A 17,181-nucleotide genomic window follows, 5' to 3' on the forward strand; every position below is an offset into this window, starting at 1 on the left:
AGCAAGATATTTAAAAAACAGTTTTGTTGATTAAAAAACACTATATCGGATTCATATCGGTATCGGCAGATATCCAAATTTATGATATCGGTATCGGTATCGGACATAAAAAAGTGGTATCGTGCCATCTCTAATATATACACAGTATACACAGTATACATATATATACACAGTATACATGTATACTGTGTATATACAGTATATATATATATATATATATACTGTTTATATTGCAATAAAACTGGTGTGTTCTTTGTTCAGAATCCTGCATTTGTGGAGTCATCTCACCTGGCTGCTAACACAAATTCACATGTATCTGAGTCTTTCATGAAAAGGTACCTCAGCCTCAGAGATTCTGAGAATTTATTTTTAACAATAGCACATGAACAAATTTAATTACATACTGTGGTTATAAACAGAAACACTTTACAGAGCTTTTTCCCCAGCTCTGGAAAAAACTGTCTGTAAACTACAGCACAGCAAAATTTACGCCACCATGTGCAATCTGCGATCTTGAAGCCTTTGAAATGTTTGCTTTGAAGATGTGGACCAGGTCTGCCCACTTGCAGTCAGCTGCTGTTAATGGTGATAAATTTGCAAAAATTGCAAATTTGCAAAATTTGCAAATTTATTGCTGTCTTTAAAGAAAGAACTTTACACTAAATAGAAATTCACATTGACTGCTTACATTCTGAGTCCAGCCTGGATCTCATAGATTTGAAACAGAAATTCAGAAATCCCTCTATAAATTGTAGATGTTGCAGAATGGCAATTTGACTGCAAAATGGCATAGGCAACCTTGCTTTTACATTATGGAAATTAAACCAGAATACAACCAGCTGGCCACCAAGTCCTCTGCTGCACAGACACATGTGAGTGGGTTCGTCAGTGCAGAATGACTGATTGTAATCTGTTGACAATCTGTTTAGAAATAAAACAGCAACTCTTTGTAAACTTGCCTCTGTCTCAGAGTGACTACTGTCAGTCTGCAATAGTGTGAAGACAGGTTGCCTCCCACCAGGGGACCTGTGCAACTGCCATGCAATCAAATGTGGTTCCCCAATGTCTGGGTGACCAGCTGTTCACTGCAGCCACTTGTAATTAGTCACCAAAAGCATACGTAAATAAATAAATAATTTAGCGCTGCCCTGTTTTCCCTCTAGTGAAGCTATTAATTAATTGTTTTTCAACCTGGAAAATATCATATGGCTAGCTTCAGTGCTTAAGACACAACAAGAACTTAAAAATGTAGGGAAAAAGACATCAACATAGCCAAGCACCAAGTTTCAAACTTGCCCTGTGTGCTCTGAGGGCCTGTAACTTGACAAGTTTTAATAGTGAAATTTTTGCAGGCTTCACTAAAGTTATTGTCTGAATCAGCTGATTGTAACAATCTAACCCAGTGTAACTGAAGTTGTTAGCAGAACATTAGAAGCTAAATTTTAAATCAATTGGCAAGCATATTATGTGTTCAGCTCAGGATAAAAAACATAAAAAACATATCATGGAAATACAAAACAGTTCCCAACCAGACTGCGATATCTTCATTTTGCTTGTTTAGTTTTATTGAAAGGCCAGAATACAAGCAGATTAGTACAGCTACGTACAACAAGTCCATCAAGGGCAATTAACTAGCAGGTATTTTATTGACATATCACTGTCTCGTCATTCAGTGAAATTCCTGCTTGCTCTTCACCTTTTCTTTTCTCAGCCAAACCTTCCTTCTTTTTCTCTACTCTTCCATGTCTCTGTTTCAACTTTCAGCACTTTCTTCCAATTCTAATTATTTGTCTGTGATGGCAAAGTCCCACGTGAAACAAAGAAAGACATGAAGCAGGCACCTGTTATTCTTTCTCGAGGGAAACTTACCAATATGGGTGAGCTAATACTGTTCTGTCTGAATCAGTGTGTCACCACTGAAAGATGTGTATGACTACACTGATAAATTATTCACAGTATGTGTTGGCTTGAGCTGCCTCTTATGTTTTTGCCACAATATACTTTATGTGTATATATGATCATAAAAAGTGCACAGACAAGACTGAACTGCCTGACATACGCAGAAAACCTACTGAAATATTCACACGTTGGCCCTCGTGGCTATACTCCTATGCACAACTCATAATTCTTGTTTTGACTTTCAGGGGCACAAAGAAAGGAGTCACTGAGGGGAAAAGCATTGAGCCCTCTGTGTGTGAAGGGGAAAAGTGAATAGTACATGTGTGAAGTGACCCTCACTCAAGCAGAACCTGTCTGACAAAGTGAAGTAGACTAAAAGATTTCAAAAAACAGAACATTTTGGCACAATCTAAAGAAACTGTTGTAAAACAAAGTAATTGACATCTATCTATGGAAAGGGTTACAGAGCCAGCAAACCACAGTGAGAGCCTCTACCTATTAATGTAGAAAGCTTTGAACAGTGGTGAACCTTCCCAGGTGGAGACCAGCATAGCAAAACTACTCCATGAGTGCATCAACGACTTATTCAGGAAGTCACAAAAGAACCCAGAACAGCATGTACAGGGAGTGCAGAATTATTAGGCAAGTGAGTATTTTGTCCACATCATCCTCTTCATGCATGTTGTCTTACTCCAAGCTGTATAGGCTCGAAAGCCTACTACCAATTAAGCATATTAGGTGATGTGCATCTCTGTAATGAGAAGGGGTGTGGTCTAATGACATCAACACCCTATATCAGGTGTGCATAATTATTAGGCAACGTCCTTTCCTTTGGCAAAATGGGTCAAAAGAAGGACTTGACAGGCTCAGAAAAGTCAAAAATAGTGAGATATCTTGCAGAGGGATGCAGCAGTCTCAAAATTGCAAAGCTTCTGAAGCGTGATCATCGAACAATCAAGCGTTTCATTCAAAATAGTCAACAGGGTCGCAAGAAGCGTGTGGAAAAACCAAGGCGCAAAATAACTGCCCATGAACTGAGAAAAGTCAAGCGTGCAGCTGCCAAGATGCCACTTGCCACCAGTTTGGCCATATTTCAGAGCTGCAACATCACTGGAGTGCCCAAAAGCACAAGGTGTGCAATACTCAGAGACATGGCCAAGGTAAGAAAGGCTGAAAGACGACCACCACTGAACAAGACACACAAGCTGAAACGTCAAGACTGGGCCAAGAAATATCTCAAGACTGGTTTTTCTAAGGTTTTATGGACTGATGAAATGAGAGTGAGTCTTGATGGGCCAGATGGATGGGCCCGTGGCTGGATTGGTAAAGGGCAGAGAGCTCCAGTCCGACTCAGACGCCAGCAAGGTGGAGGTGGAGTACTGGTTTGGGCTGGTATCATCAAAGATGAGCTTGTGGGGCCTTTTCGGGTTGAGGATGGAGTCAAGCTCAACTCCCAGTCCTACTGCCAGTTTCTGGAAGACACCTTCTTCAAGCAGTGGTACAGGAAGAAGTCTGCATCCTTCAAGAAAAACATGATTTTCATGCAGGACAATGCTCCATCACACGCGTCCAAGTACTCCACAGCGTGGCTGGCAAGAAAGGGTATAAAAGAAGAAAAACTAATGACATGGCCTCCTTGTTCACCTGATCTGAACCCCATTGAGAACCTGTGGTCCATCATCAAATGTGAGATTTACAAGGAGGGAAAACAGTACACCTCTCTGAACAGTGTCTGGGAGGCTGTGGTTGCTGCTGCACGCAATGTTGATGGTGAACAGATCAAAACACTGACAGAATCCATGGATGGCAGGCTTTTGAGTGTCCTTGCAAAGAAAGGTGGCTATATTGGTCGCTGATTTGTTTTTGTTTTGTTTTTGAATGTCAGAAATGTATATTTGTGAATGTGGAGATGTTATATTGGTTTCACTGGTAAAAATAAATAATTGAAATGGGTATATATTTGTTTTTTGTTAAGTTGCCTAATAATTATGCACAGTAATAGTCACCTGCACACACAGATATCCCCCTAAAATAGCTAAAACTAAAAACAAACTAAAAACTACTTCCAAGAACATTCAGCTTTGATATTAATGAGTTTTTTGGGTTCATTGAGAACATGGTTGTTGTTCAATAATAACATTATTCCTCAAAAATACAACTTGCCTAATAATTCTGCACTCCCTGTAAAGAACTGCAGGCCTCACTTGTCTCAGTTAAGGTCAGTGTTCTCGATTCAACAATGAGAAGGACACTGGGTAAAAGGCGGAAACCAGTGTTGACCAAAAAGAACACAAAGGCTTGTTTCACATTTGCCAAGACTTTCAGGAAAATGTTCTGTGGATGGTTGGTGTCCCATTACATATAAAACTAACACAGCACTTATTATTTTTAAAGTCACACCCACAGTCAAAAGGGTGGCGCAACCAACTGATAGATGTAGAGGGCACTTACTTTTTCACATGGGGCCGGTTAGGTTTGGATAACTTTTTTTCCCTTAACAAATTAAATCATTAATTGGAAAACTGCATTTAGTATTTGCTCTTCGTCTAATGTATATATTTTTTGATGATGTGAAACATGCAATGGTGACTAAAAACTAAGAAATAAGAAAGGGAAAAACTAAACTTTAAACTTTCTAGACCACCAAAAGATCTAGGGATGCAGATTCATATTACAATCATACATTAAAACAATAATTTCTGCAAATACACTTATAGGTGTCCTTGCCGAAAGTTAAATTAGTAGATCAATGTTTATGCATGTGCATATGGAGTTCAGTTTTCAGTTTTATTTGTCATATGCAAGTTAGCACAGGGTCAGCATTGCAATGAAATGTGTTTGACGAGCAGCAGTCACTCAACAGCATGATACAGTAGGAGAAAATATAATAAAATAATAAAGAAAATAGAAAAATACTAATAGTTCACGGCGGTCAATGACTTCCTAAATCTAATTATAATAACTTTATACAGAATGCATATTATATACTTTGCATACTAAATCATTCTAATGGCACGGGTGCATTTTTAGTGACGTAGGTGCATGTGTGCACATGAGCGTAACATGGATGATTGTGTATTTGTGAGAGTGCTTTTGAGCCATGTTCTCATTAAAAGAGTTGACAGGGTAATGTCCGAGTTGTGTGCGACAGGGGAATGAGGCTGGTGTAATGCGTGCCCAACTGAGGTGCACTCTGTGTGGGCAAGAGGACCAACAAGCTCAGCCTGTCTCCATCCATCAGCGCTGCAGTCTGCTCTGCAAAGTGGCACCTCCGCTGATGTACGAGAGGACTGCTGGATGACTAACGAGCAGACATACATTGATTTGGACACACACACACACACGCTCTCGCAAAAAGACTAACTGACACATAGTGCATTCCTACTCGTATGGTCACACACATACACACTCTATTCTCCTCCTATTCACTCTGTTCCTTCTTTATATCTATGTCACACATATGAAACTCAGACATACAAGTATGCACTTTAAAAGAAATGCAATTTTTTTCTCACTCCATGTCTTTCTCTCCCAACCTATTCAACACACATACACACACCTGAAATACACACTTGCTGTCTGACCTGCTTGAATGTCACAGTATATTTATCACTGCAATCCCTTCTGATCTTCTTCTCACTAGTGAGCTCTGACTGATGTAGACGACTTGTTCCCTGATGACACTAACATCAAAGTCTGATTCATCAAATCTCTCCACTCTGGCACAGACTAATTAGCTCACTTCTTTCTTTTTTTTTTAACACATTTGCGAGCGTGATTAACACAGGAAGACTGAGGAGAATATGTGGTGGGTGTAAATAAACCGATGGTCATGGGAATTATTACATACTCTTTGCAGTCAGAAGACGTGAAATGCTCTGGGTTACAAGTGCAGTAAGAGTGTAAGAAAGTATGTGTTTATTTATAAAGTGTCTTTCACCGACGCCCGGTTACAAAGCACTGTACACAAAATAGAGTCAAATAAATAAGATAATTAAATGCCATAAAAGCAATACAAAAACAAGTTATCATGCAGAATAGTGGGCGTCGATGGGGAAAAAGGGATTTTCTGATGATCCATTGTGTGTCAGGAGTGATTCTTCGCGTATTAATCATCAGTTTAAATAACAAACTATTCTCATTTCTCCCTACATTTTTTTGTAACTCATTCCTGATGCATTGAGGTGGATCGAACATCAGCAGTTAGCTAGATTGTTAAATCTGGGGATTTAGGAATAGTACTGTCGGGTGCTATTTATCTATTATCTAACACATACGCTGTTAGAGGATCGTTGATTAAAAAGACGATAGGCATCTTATTATGAAATAATGAATACTGCAGTGCCTCTGAATCAAACTTTAAGATGGCTTGGAAACAGGTCTTTGTTGTAGCTGAGTGACAGCACAACAACATAAAACTATAACGTGTTACTCTAACTGCTGACACACTCAATTTTATGCAACTAGATTTTATGATGCTGAATAAAAATTAAACTTTTCAAACAGATGTTATGAACAGGAAGGAACCACTTATATGTGGACCACTATAGGTCCAGCACTGACATATATCTCTAAGAAGCTTAAAGAGTTTCTTTTTTTTATCGAATTTGTTCATTTTGAGGGGAAATCAGTGTGTGGTATATAAGTAAATCTGTCTGTTATTTACTTACTTCAAAACTGACTGCACCAGATCGACACTCATCTCAAATGTCCGTATGATACACTTCCAAGTCGGATATTAGCAGGAGACAGTGAAGCATAGAAAAGCCAAAAGGGGAGAAAAAGTTTGTTACAGTGCATTAGTTACTTTAGAAAGCTTAGGATTTAATTGATAACCACATCACCGGGTGAAAGGTGTCTTTTCTATAGCTCCATTTGGGCCTAACTCCTAAATATGTTCTTTCACTTAATTTTGGAGGAATAAAATTGTTCAAATAATTTGTAAATCTGTTGTTGACATGACCTTCACAAAGTTATTACTTCTTTGCTATCCATCTTTCACTGCGTTTGCAAATCTTGCATACAGGCCAGTATCCAACTGTCTAGACAGGATGCTGGTGCTGTTTCTTTTTCACTCTTTGAAATCACACTTCACAGCCAGATGTTACCTTTCTTTTACAACACACTGAGTCGACAAAAAACTGCCTATATGTGTTTTCATGCATAAAAAACAAAACTTAAATCCCTCCCACATCACCACTTCCTTTATGTGATAACAGTTGGTTTTTTGTTTGTTTGTTTGTTTGTTATCTTCTCTTGCCTCCTCTTTATTCCTCTTTTCATTGGGCCCTGAAAGACAGACAGCCAACTTGTGACCTGGACACACAATGTGTCTGTGATATGTTACATTACCCAGTGATGACCAAGTACCCGCTCACACACATACACCAAACATCTTTAATAGGGTAGCAACTCTGTATCTACTCATGCAAACACCGGATGGCATCCTGACAGTATTTATACAGTCACCCACATACGCACGTCCCTCCTTCTGTTCACCCTATCAAATAGATCCTTTTGCATCTTCCAGCATTTTCCACTGGGTGCTGGCCAACCACCTCCTTCCTACCTGGAAGCAAGAGGGAACCTAAACACAGAGACCCTTTTATGTGCTCAGGTGTCTCAAATGTCACCATGATCTCAGGAGACAAAGAGCAGCCTCTTCGGGATTCCTTTTAAGTTCTTCAAATCTGAGCGCAATTTTTTTTTTGATCAGTGCACCTGCAGTTTCATGAGTGAGAAAATACCCTCTGAGTACAATAACTGTTTGAGATTACATATATTATATAAAATTCATGTTTGATGATTATTGTATTAAAGATTCTAAAGGACTTTTCCAATACAAAAATCTTTAAGGTCTAACCACAATGTACTTCTAAAGGAGGATTACAAAGACTAAGACAAAGACAAGTGTTGAATTCTTCTTAATTTCTACAGAGGAACAATATTCCACAATATATGCATGTTGAACACTAAGTTACTAGATATTTATTATTTTATAAGTAATTATTTTTTAGCATCATAAATAGCCAGCAACTACAATTCCTCTGTCCAGCCTTGGGTTGCATAATAAGACATTGTGTTGAATCAGTAACTACACTGGTATTTCTTTTGCATCTGCTACACTCCACTCACTGCCTATGTGCTGACAACCAAACTTGGACATGGTAGGTCTGAGTAGGCAGTGCACTGATACCACAAGGGGGAAAAAACAGAAATCAACATGAGATGATTAAGAAGTCATCCAAAAAAAGTCAGTGATAAGTAGAAAATCTTTCTGTCTTTTTGTTATGCCTGGATGGGTTCTCTCTGCATAATATGGCTTACTCTAACAGTCCAAAGGCATATTTGCTACATTAAATGGTGGCAGACAAATTAACTGTAGGTCTGAAAGGCATGTCTGCCTTCACTACATCCACACAACCTCCTCGGAAGTCTTCCTCTTTTTCTCCTGTCTGGCAGCTCCATATTCAACAACCTTTGTCAAATATATCCACTACACCTCCTCTTCACATGTCCAAACTGTCACTACACCACCTTGCTAACTTTGTCTCCAGACTGCTCAACTTGAGCTGTCCCTCTGATACACTCATCCTGGTGAGTCCCAATGGAAATCTTACAACCTTCGACTCTGCCACTTCCAGCTCCACCTCATGTCGTTCTGTTTGTGCCACCGTCTCCAAAACATATATTATAGCAGGTCTCACTGCCATCTTGTAAACTTTCCTTTTCACTCTTGCCGCTATAATTCTGTCATGGTTTAACACAAGTAGGTAGCCAAAAATGCTGAGATATGTACTAACCTTCTGCAGATAACATTAAAAGTTAATTTACAAACCACACACACAAAACAGAAACCTAAAACTGCAAGGTTTATGATGGATGGATGGATGGATGGATGGATGGAAGGAAGGAAGGAAGGAAGGAAGGAAGGAAGGAAGGAAGGAAGGAAGGAAGGAAGGAAGGAAGGAAGGAAGGAAGGAAGGAACAGAAATTGCACCGCCTTGCAGCAACAGCTTCCTCCAGCTGGACAATGTACTCCACTGTGTATCAAAAACATCCCAGAAACTGATGACAAAGACCCCACGGATGGTTTTGACTTCCAAATTCCCCACATCCAAAGGTGATCAAACATCCCCAAGTCCAAGCCATGTAATCGCTACACCCTACCCAGTGCCTAAAGGATATGTCTGACAATGGTGGGGTGTCTCATGCTGCCTCAAGAAAAGATCAAGCTTTTTTGGCGACACAGGAGAAACAATAATATTAAAGTCAGGTTTACATTGGTAGACCAATGTATATCACATACAACATTTAATGATTTTTTTTGTCCATTATAGTAAATATTACATTGCATTAAAAGTGTCCCAGTTCCAGTTAAAGTCAACAGTTAACGCATAAGCGACTCAGTACAAGCCAGTCTGGTTGAAAGATAAAGTGGGACAGAGGTTGGTCATTAGAGAAGGTGTCCATCCACCTGGCAAATCATCAGGCGATGTTGACATTTTACCTGTCAGCAGACCAAAATGACCCTGGAATCAATTGCTGTTGCACTCACACCATGTGTGACTCATTCAATCTCACACAAACTCTGAAGCGTTTCTGCAACTCGTTTTCAGACACGAAAACAAAAACATGGATGCTTGTATCATCTTAAACTCACACAAGAAAAATGAATAAATAGATCTGAAAAAAATAGGTAAGACATTACTTTCATACACACTAAAACACATGCACAGGAAGGAATCATCTTTTGAGTATAGAACACAAATGCAGACTGTGGCTGGAACCCATTTTAGCAAATGTGATTAGCCCAACACACGCCATCTCATTAAGAGATTGAATCTTAATGCCAGCAGTGTTTCAGTGTGGGAGCATTATTTGGAAAGAAATAAGCCCAGATGCTTATCAGTGTCTTGATATCTGCAGCCCATCAGCAGATATCAGGAGCACATCAGGGATTCCTAAGAAGTGTAGTATACATACTTATAATTCAAATACCTACACACACCATTCAGCTGTTTTCCTACGCATCTGTACGGTGTGGATCTACACACACACACACACACACACATGCACACGCACACACAGCAGCATCTGTTTCAACATAAGTGCTTACTAATTAAACGATCAAAGGAACTTTTCTTTTATAAATCATGCGCTTTGTGCTGTTTGTGTGTTGGTTCATCACTTACCACGTGTGAATGTGTTTGTGAGTAACACATGTGTGAAGCCATGCGATTCTAAGTTTGTGAAGCCATACATCTATATCACACTGTGGACAAGTTGCAGGGAGATGCTGCATTTACACACTAGCTTTCATTTGTGGTCTAGATGGATCAAAACTATCCGCATTTGAAGAGTTTGCAATAGAAGATGTGATTTGCTATATTCAATTAAAACCAGACTTCAAAGTTTAACTTCAGTTACGCCTGAAGATTCATTAATTCAGATTAAATTTTTTTCTTTTAGATCAGTGACTTAAGTTTATGTATGTGTTGCTCAAAGGCTTCAAAGGTTTCTTGGATAACAGAGCAACAAGTTAATGACCCAGGACAAACTACACATGAGAAGAGATCTAAAAACTGACTAACACCAGAAGTGGTGGCGGCAATTAGAGAATCTGACATTCAGATGGGCGTTGTACAGTAAGACACCTTTAAGATCACCAAACTCATGCACATTTCTACTCATTTTGTTGCTGTATTGCCTGATGCTGTTGTCTGTCTAGCTACCTTTAAAATGTCTGTGTGCTTTATATATATATATATATATATATATATTTGTTTTTTTAATCACCAATGCACAGACCCAATGTCTATCAGGCCTAAACTTAGGCCTGATTGACTGCTGCGTTTCCAATACACTGATGGAAACCGTGAAGAATAAGTGCAATTTTTTGTGGCTAGAAATTCAATTTGCACAAAAGTACTTCCATTATTTCAAAATCATCAGGCCTACCTCTAAATCAATGAAACGCTATTCTAATCAGGAACCATACATTTATTTTGACTCTTCACGACAAAAATTTGCAGTGTTCTAATGCATCTACCTCTTTTTACACCTGCTTTTTTTTTTTTACAATAAGTAAATTAAATCTGTAATTTAACCTACTTTTGCCCCTGTCTTTTGCTTTGTTAGGTTTCTGTTTTCTTTCTCCACCACTGGACATTAAAACACATGTTTTCTGACACGGAGGAGTATTTTTTTTCCAAAGCTCTCTTCATCTCACTTAAGCAAATTGTTTGAGGCTTTTAAATCATTTCATACGTGCAGCTGATCCAAAACTACTAAAGTGTGGGAGGCTGCAGTCATGAGTAGATGTAACAACTTAACCCCTGCGACCTCAGCTGTCCTGCCTGTGCAAATAAAACGTCAGCATCCGGCTGTGGAGCCCCTCCTCTGACAGCTCCTCTTCCTTCTCTTCACACGGGACTTGACTGGCACAAGGAATGGATCCAGTGTTTTAATCTGTACCCATAACCATGCTGACACTGGTATGTGCGTGAACGAGTTGCATAGGTTTACTGCATAGCCTGTGTTTAACAGAGGGAATCAACAGCCACCACAGCAGACAGTGAAATAAGAGCTACTTCCAGAAACCCTTGCATAATCAGTGCACCAACACCACCTACACACTTCTACTGACAGGTGATCTGCACACCAAAAAGGGAAAAGCAGAGACGAATTTTTGAGGGTTGTCACTGTATATGAGTGCTCAAAAAGCTTTCTCTAAAAATATGACCACAACTGTTGGATGTGGATAATAGATACAGTTTACAGTACGTGTGTGTCATGTTGATAAACATCCTAGGATTCGTAAGAGCAATAGAACAACAAATTGTGATAGTTTAGCTAGATCTTGACAGCTATGAGCAAGAAAAGCTTTGCTTGAATGTTAGCAATAATCCATGGCTAATGGAAACTGCATGAAGAAAGAGGAAGCTGGATGCTATTTTTTTTTAATCAGAAATTTTGATCATGAAGCATTTTCACACCAGAAAAATAACCAAAAAGGAAGAAAAAAACAAGCTGTGGTCAGTAGAGGACTGGTTTGAATTTAAGAACTGCAACATGTCAGCTTTAAAATTGTCCCTTCAGGGCTTTTCCCAGTGCCACTCTCTGTAGAAAGAAGTGATGAAAGAACCAAGATCATGCAAGGGAGCAGCAGTTATTACATTTTTCCATTTTCAGCTGACAGTCTGCTGATCATCTTAAAGAGCTCAAAAACTGCTGGAGCTACCAATAATGTCCTGGAGGATAGTAGCATTGCACTATGTCTGCTTTTTCTGAACACTAGCACACATGCTTGTTATATTCTAACCTTTTCAGCTTGGTGTTCTTAGTCTTTTCTGCACACCTGGAGCAACAGGTGGTCACATTCAAAAAGTAACATATTCATTCCATTTAAATGTATCAACAACTGGCATAAGACCTTCAAGATAAATAAGGTTAAACCAAAAAGTGTTTACATGATTTTTTGACATGTTGGATGTTTAGAGGAAGATGCGAACATCTTCCATAGAGAAGAAGAAACCACAGAGAGTGATATATAAATGTATCATGACCCAAACTGATCATTATCATCAGCAGAAAAATCAATACAAATTTTGATATCTTGTGTGTTCACTTTTATCCCTGCCTAACAAAATATTTTACTGATTCAGCTTTCAGAGGTGGGGAACTCCTATTCAATCGGAAAGCATAAACATGAGATTCTAAACGACTTGTAGTGTTTAGTTCTGTGCTGCACAAGCATAAGTACTCACACAAAAGCGTGGTAAACAAAAGCCCATTCCCTCGGTCTTTCCAAAACGTTGTAGAGGTAATTCTGGAGCCGCCGGTAGCGTGCGTTTCTGCGGTTGCTCTGCGCGCTGTAGGTCAGCGGCTTCCCCAGCAGACTCAGGCGGGCTCCCTGTTTCCTCTCCGCTCCCACCGCACCTGCCGCGGCTGGAGACAGGAGACCGTCCCCGACACCCACAACGTTATTCATAGTCTGCCGTCCGCACTCCACATCTTTTAGTGGGTAGTCCTGCCCCCGACGTCCAGTCGAGGTCTTTAGCCAGATCCCGCTGCCGCCGCTTTCGTCGCCGGTATGACTTCGCGGCATGGCATAACTAGCGCAAGCGTGGAGTGCGCTGGGAGACCGGCAGGCATTCACGTGTAGCCAAGTGCTTTTGGGCCAGAGGGTGTGTGGCTACTTTGACTTTCACTACACACTAAGTACAACAAAGCAGTGGATGAAGAGTTAAATAACTAATCTATTGGCTGAACAGTTTCACGGTCTGGCTTGGACACTTTGGCCATCTGCGCGAAGCTGAAGAAGAGTTGGGTTATGAAGGTGTGGATCCATCGATACATTTGACGGGGGGGAGGGTTCTCCCACACTCTCTTTGTTACTCAACTCACTCTCACGCCGGTTTGGCTCTTTCTGGCAAAGTGTGTGAAGCCTGCCGGTGCTCTGCTAGTCATGGTGCTCTTTTACGCATCAGACGGGAAGGGCGCAGCACCACCAGCGCCACGAGATTATTAGATGTCGTAAATCTGGACTTGAACGATAGCAGATTTTCAATCTGGGTGATAAATGTTAACCGAAGAAACGTCAAGAGAGATATATATGCACCGATGACGCAGATTTTACGCAGGTGATGAAACTGCCCAATAACCCCCCAAAGCGTGATCACTGTGCTTGGTTTATGTAAGAAAATGCATCAAATAGCAAAATAAAGATACCTTATCTACAGCTAATAACATAGTTTCTTTGAAACGCTTCTACAAAGAAAGAAAGTCCCTCTGGGGGTAAGACTTTCAGAGGAAGTTAACTATGAAGTAGTAGCCTGTAAAGGGAAATACTAAAGACTGTGCAAGGATTAACCTACACACATATGCCTAAATAAAACTTGAATGACTGCTTACACTTAAAGGAGAATGAACAGCACATTAACATTATTACATACTAGGAGAAACAGAGTTTACAGTAAACAGAACTGGACTCAGCAGCTGTAGACAAGATGGTCCGCTCGGTCCAAAACTATTTCCGCCCAAAACAGAATATGCTTTGCTGGTAACAGCTGCGTCACGCTCTTCCCTACTGACCGATCACGTGACCCGTGGAGAACTACTGCCTTATTTTCCACCTTTACTGGATACATCCAGTTAAATGTACACGATGTGTTTAAGAGCTGTAATTAATTATTTATTTAGTTGCTTGCTTGCCATAATAACTTAAACAACTCCACTTCGGTAGCCCTGAAGCTGAATGGTTTTTTACTCTAAACCTTCTATCTGATCACTTGTCACTAACTTCTTTTGTATTTAATTACAACTAAGTATTTTCAGGCCCAACTTAACAGCTTTTGTATTAGTAATAGTTGTAGAAGTGATGGCCATCAGTTTCCACCACGTTAGCTAGAAAAACAATACAGTTATTATTCGCGTACATGGCTTGTTCCAGTTCCAATCCAAGCCTGACCTCTAGTGGTCAATCATAGGACGTACGGGGGTTACCCACTTCATGGCCTGCGCCACAGCGTCTATCTAGACCAGGGGTAGGCAACTCCAGGCCTCGAGTGCCGGTGTCCTGGAGGTTTTAGATGTGTCCATGATCCATCACAGCTGATTTAAAGGGCTAAATGACTCCTCAGCATTTCTTGAAGTTCTCCAGAGGCCTGGCAATGAACTAATCATTTAATTCAGGTGTGTTAACCCAGGGTGCGATCTAAAACCTGCAGGACACCGGCACTCGAGGCCTGGAGTTGCCTACCCCTGATCTAGACGTTCTTGAATTTTCTCATGAATATTTCCATTTTATCGTGGTTTTGACTTTTGATTGATTTGATTGAGCATACATGAAGACATTTTCTTTCTTTCTTTCTCTCTGGTTTATCCCTATCAGTTAAAGTGTTTTCTTCATATTTATTTTTTGATATAAATCATGGCTGGAGGAATGATTTAAAAAGAGGAAAATGTAATTTCATGTTCATTTTTTTATGAATATACACTACAGGTCAGACGTTTTAGAACACCTAAAATTTTCCAGTTATTTATTGCAATTCCAGTCGTAAAAACCCATGAATGGATAGCTTGAAATGGTACAAAGGTAAGTGGTGAACTGGCAAAGGTTAAAAAAAGGGTAAGTTTACCCAAAAGTGAAAAATAATGTACATTTTCAGAATTATACAAAAAAGGCCTTTTTCGGGGGACACATAATGGGTTAACAATTTAAAGCTGTTCTGCAGCAATAGACGTTGATCAAGCCTTAAAAGCTGGTCTACTAATTCCTACAGGTGTTCCAACTTTTCTGGATTACTTACAAGCGCCTCTGTCTGCATAAAAGCAGTGTTGGAACATACTGTGGTACCATAGCCTCGTGAGCATCAGCTGAACAGTATTGTACTGCAGAAAGTTGTGTGTTGCTACCAAAATGGCGAGAAAAAGACAATCAACAATGGAAGAGAGACAAAACATCATAAAATTTAAAAATGTAGGTCAGTCCTACAGAGAAATTGCAAAGAATCTCAAGGCGTCAGTGAGTACAGTTTCCTTCACCATCAAAAGGCACTCAGAAAATGGGGCAAACTCTGACAGGAAGAGGTCTGGCAGACCCAAAGCCATAACTGAATCAGGGGACAAGTTTCTAGGAGTTAACAGCTTGCGTGATAGGGGGCTCAACAGCTTCAAGCATAGCTTAATAGTGGTCGTAATAAGCAAGTCTCAGTTTTAACTGCAGAGAAGACTTCGAGCTGCAGGTTTGACAGGATGAGTTGCAGCAAGAAAGCCATTGCTAAGATGCCAGAATAAGACAAAGAGGCTTGTCTGGGCCATGAAAGACTGGAAGAAGGTATTATGGACTGATGAAACAAAATTTGAAATCTTCAGTTCATCACACAGGATCTTTGTACACCATTGAGTAGGCGAAAGGATGGTTCCACAGTGTGTGGCATCAACTGTCAAACATGCAGGAGGAAGTGTGATGGTCTGGGGCTGTTTTATTGGATCCAGGGTCAATGACTTGTACAGCGTGAGAGGCACCCTGAACCAAAACAGCTACCACAGCATTCTGCAGCGGCATGCAACACTCTCTGGTCGGCCCCTAGTTGGTCAGGGGTTCATCCTACAGCAAGATAATGATCCACAACATAAGTCCAAGCTATGCCAGAAACTTACTTAGGAAAAAAGAACAAGACAGTAAGCTTGAAAGTATGGAGTGGCCAACATAGTCTCTCCCATCGAGCTGGTTTTGGGACAAACTGGACAGAAGAGTGAAAGCAAAGCAACCTACATGTGCCCCACATTTATGGTAATCTCTGCAACAGATATGAGAAGAGCTTTCGATTTTTATTGTAATGTGCCACCGGGGTGTTCAGCTGTTATATCTGCCAAAGGTGGCTACTTGAGTCAAAGGTTTAGAATAAATTTTGGTTTCTAAATTGATTCCATGATTTCTTTTTTAACTCTAATTGCTTATTTGTACTATGCTTTCATTTCAGAGCTCAATGAGACATTAAACTGCATAATTTTCAATAAAAACCTGAAAAAATTGGGGTTTTCTAGTGTATATAGATAACACTTCTCTTTTCAATAAATAGATTCGAAACTACTGCCAGCTAAACTAATGCTGTTTACTGTACACTCACTAATTTCAGTCATTCGGCTCTGTGAACAGAATTTGAGACCAGGTTTGTTTCTTCGTGCATTTGGGGGTTAAAATTCAAACTGCTTCATTTTAAGGGTTTTTGTGACGATGTGTCACTTTCGACGCTTAACCCAAGGAGAGCTGTGCGCGGTGTTAAGAGTATTCAAGGATTAATCGGTCCTTTGAGGATCACTTTAAGTGCTCCGCTGTCTTAACTGGCACGACTTCAGGACCAAGGACAGCGAGACACAAATTTTACATTGGTCGATGACAACGTAGATATACATAGATATAAAGAGAGAGAATAGATGACCTATTATACTAGCAGCATTGGTTGTGTTGCAAGCAAACAGTGACGATAGGTGAGAGAGCGACCGAGAGGACGGTGACTATAGTCGGTGATAGAGTGTGTATAGAGAGAGAGGGAGAGAGAGACAGTGCAACGGTTGTCAGGGTCCTGGGACTGGGCGACCCAGGATCCCTGGGCAGTCATGGACCTGTGTATTATTATTATGTATTTTTGGTGTCGTTTCCCCTTCTCTGTGTGTGTACATATGTGTTTCTCTGTGCTGTGTTAGTCTGTGTCCCACTCATATGTTCAGGCGAGGTATGGGTGTGTATGTCTGCGGGTGTGCCTGGAGGATGGA

At 40.2% G+C, this 17,181-nt stretch overlaps 1 protein-coding gene across 1 annotated transcript in view; it reads right to left on the reverse strand.

Moving 5' to 3' along the window:
* kcnq5a (potassium voltage-gated channel, KQT-like subfamily, member 5a) overlaps positions 1-13,927 on the reverse strand; it is a gene marked incomplete in the record, with an annotated part of 129,428 nt that extends 115,501 nt beyond the window's left edge. Inside the window, 1 exon segment of the mRNA XM_042214109.1 lies at positions 12,669-13,927. Within this exon segment, the coding sequence (XP_042070043.1) occupies positions 12,669-13,009 (341 nt within the window).
* Positions 13,928-17,181: the final 3,254 nt, after the last annotated feature.

The sequence above is a fragment of the Haplochromis burtoni genome, unplaced genomic scaffold (assembly GCF_018398535.1).
Source record: "Haplochromis burtoni strain Fernald_Lab_line unplaced genomic scaffold, NCSU_Asbu1 Contig_518, whole genome shotgun sequence".
NCBI lineage: Eukaryota > Metazoa > Chordata > Actinopteri > Cichliformes > Cichlidae > Haplochromis > Haplochromis burtoni.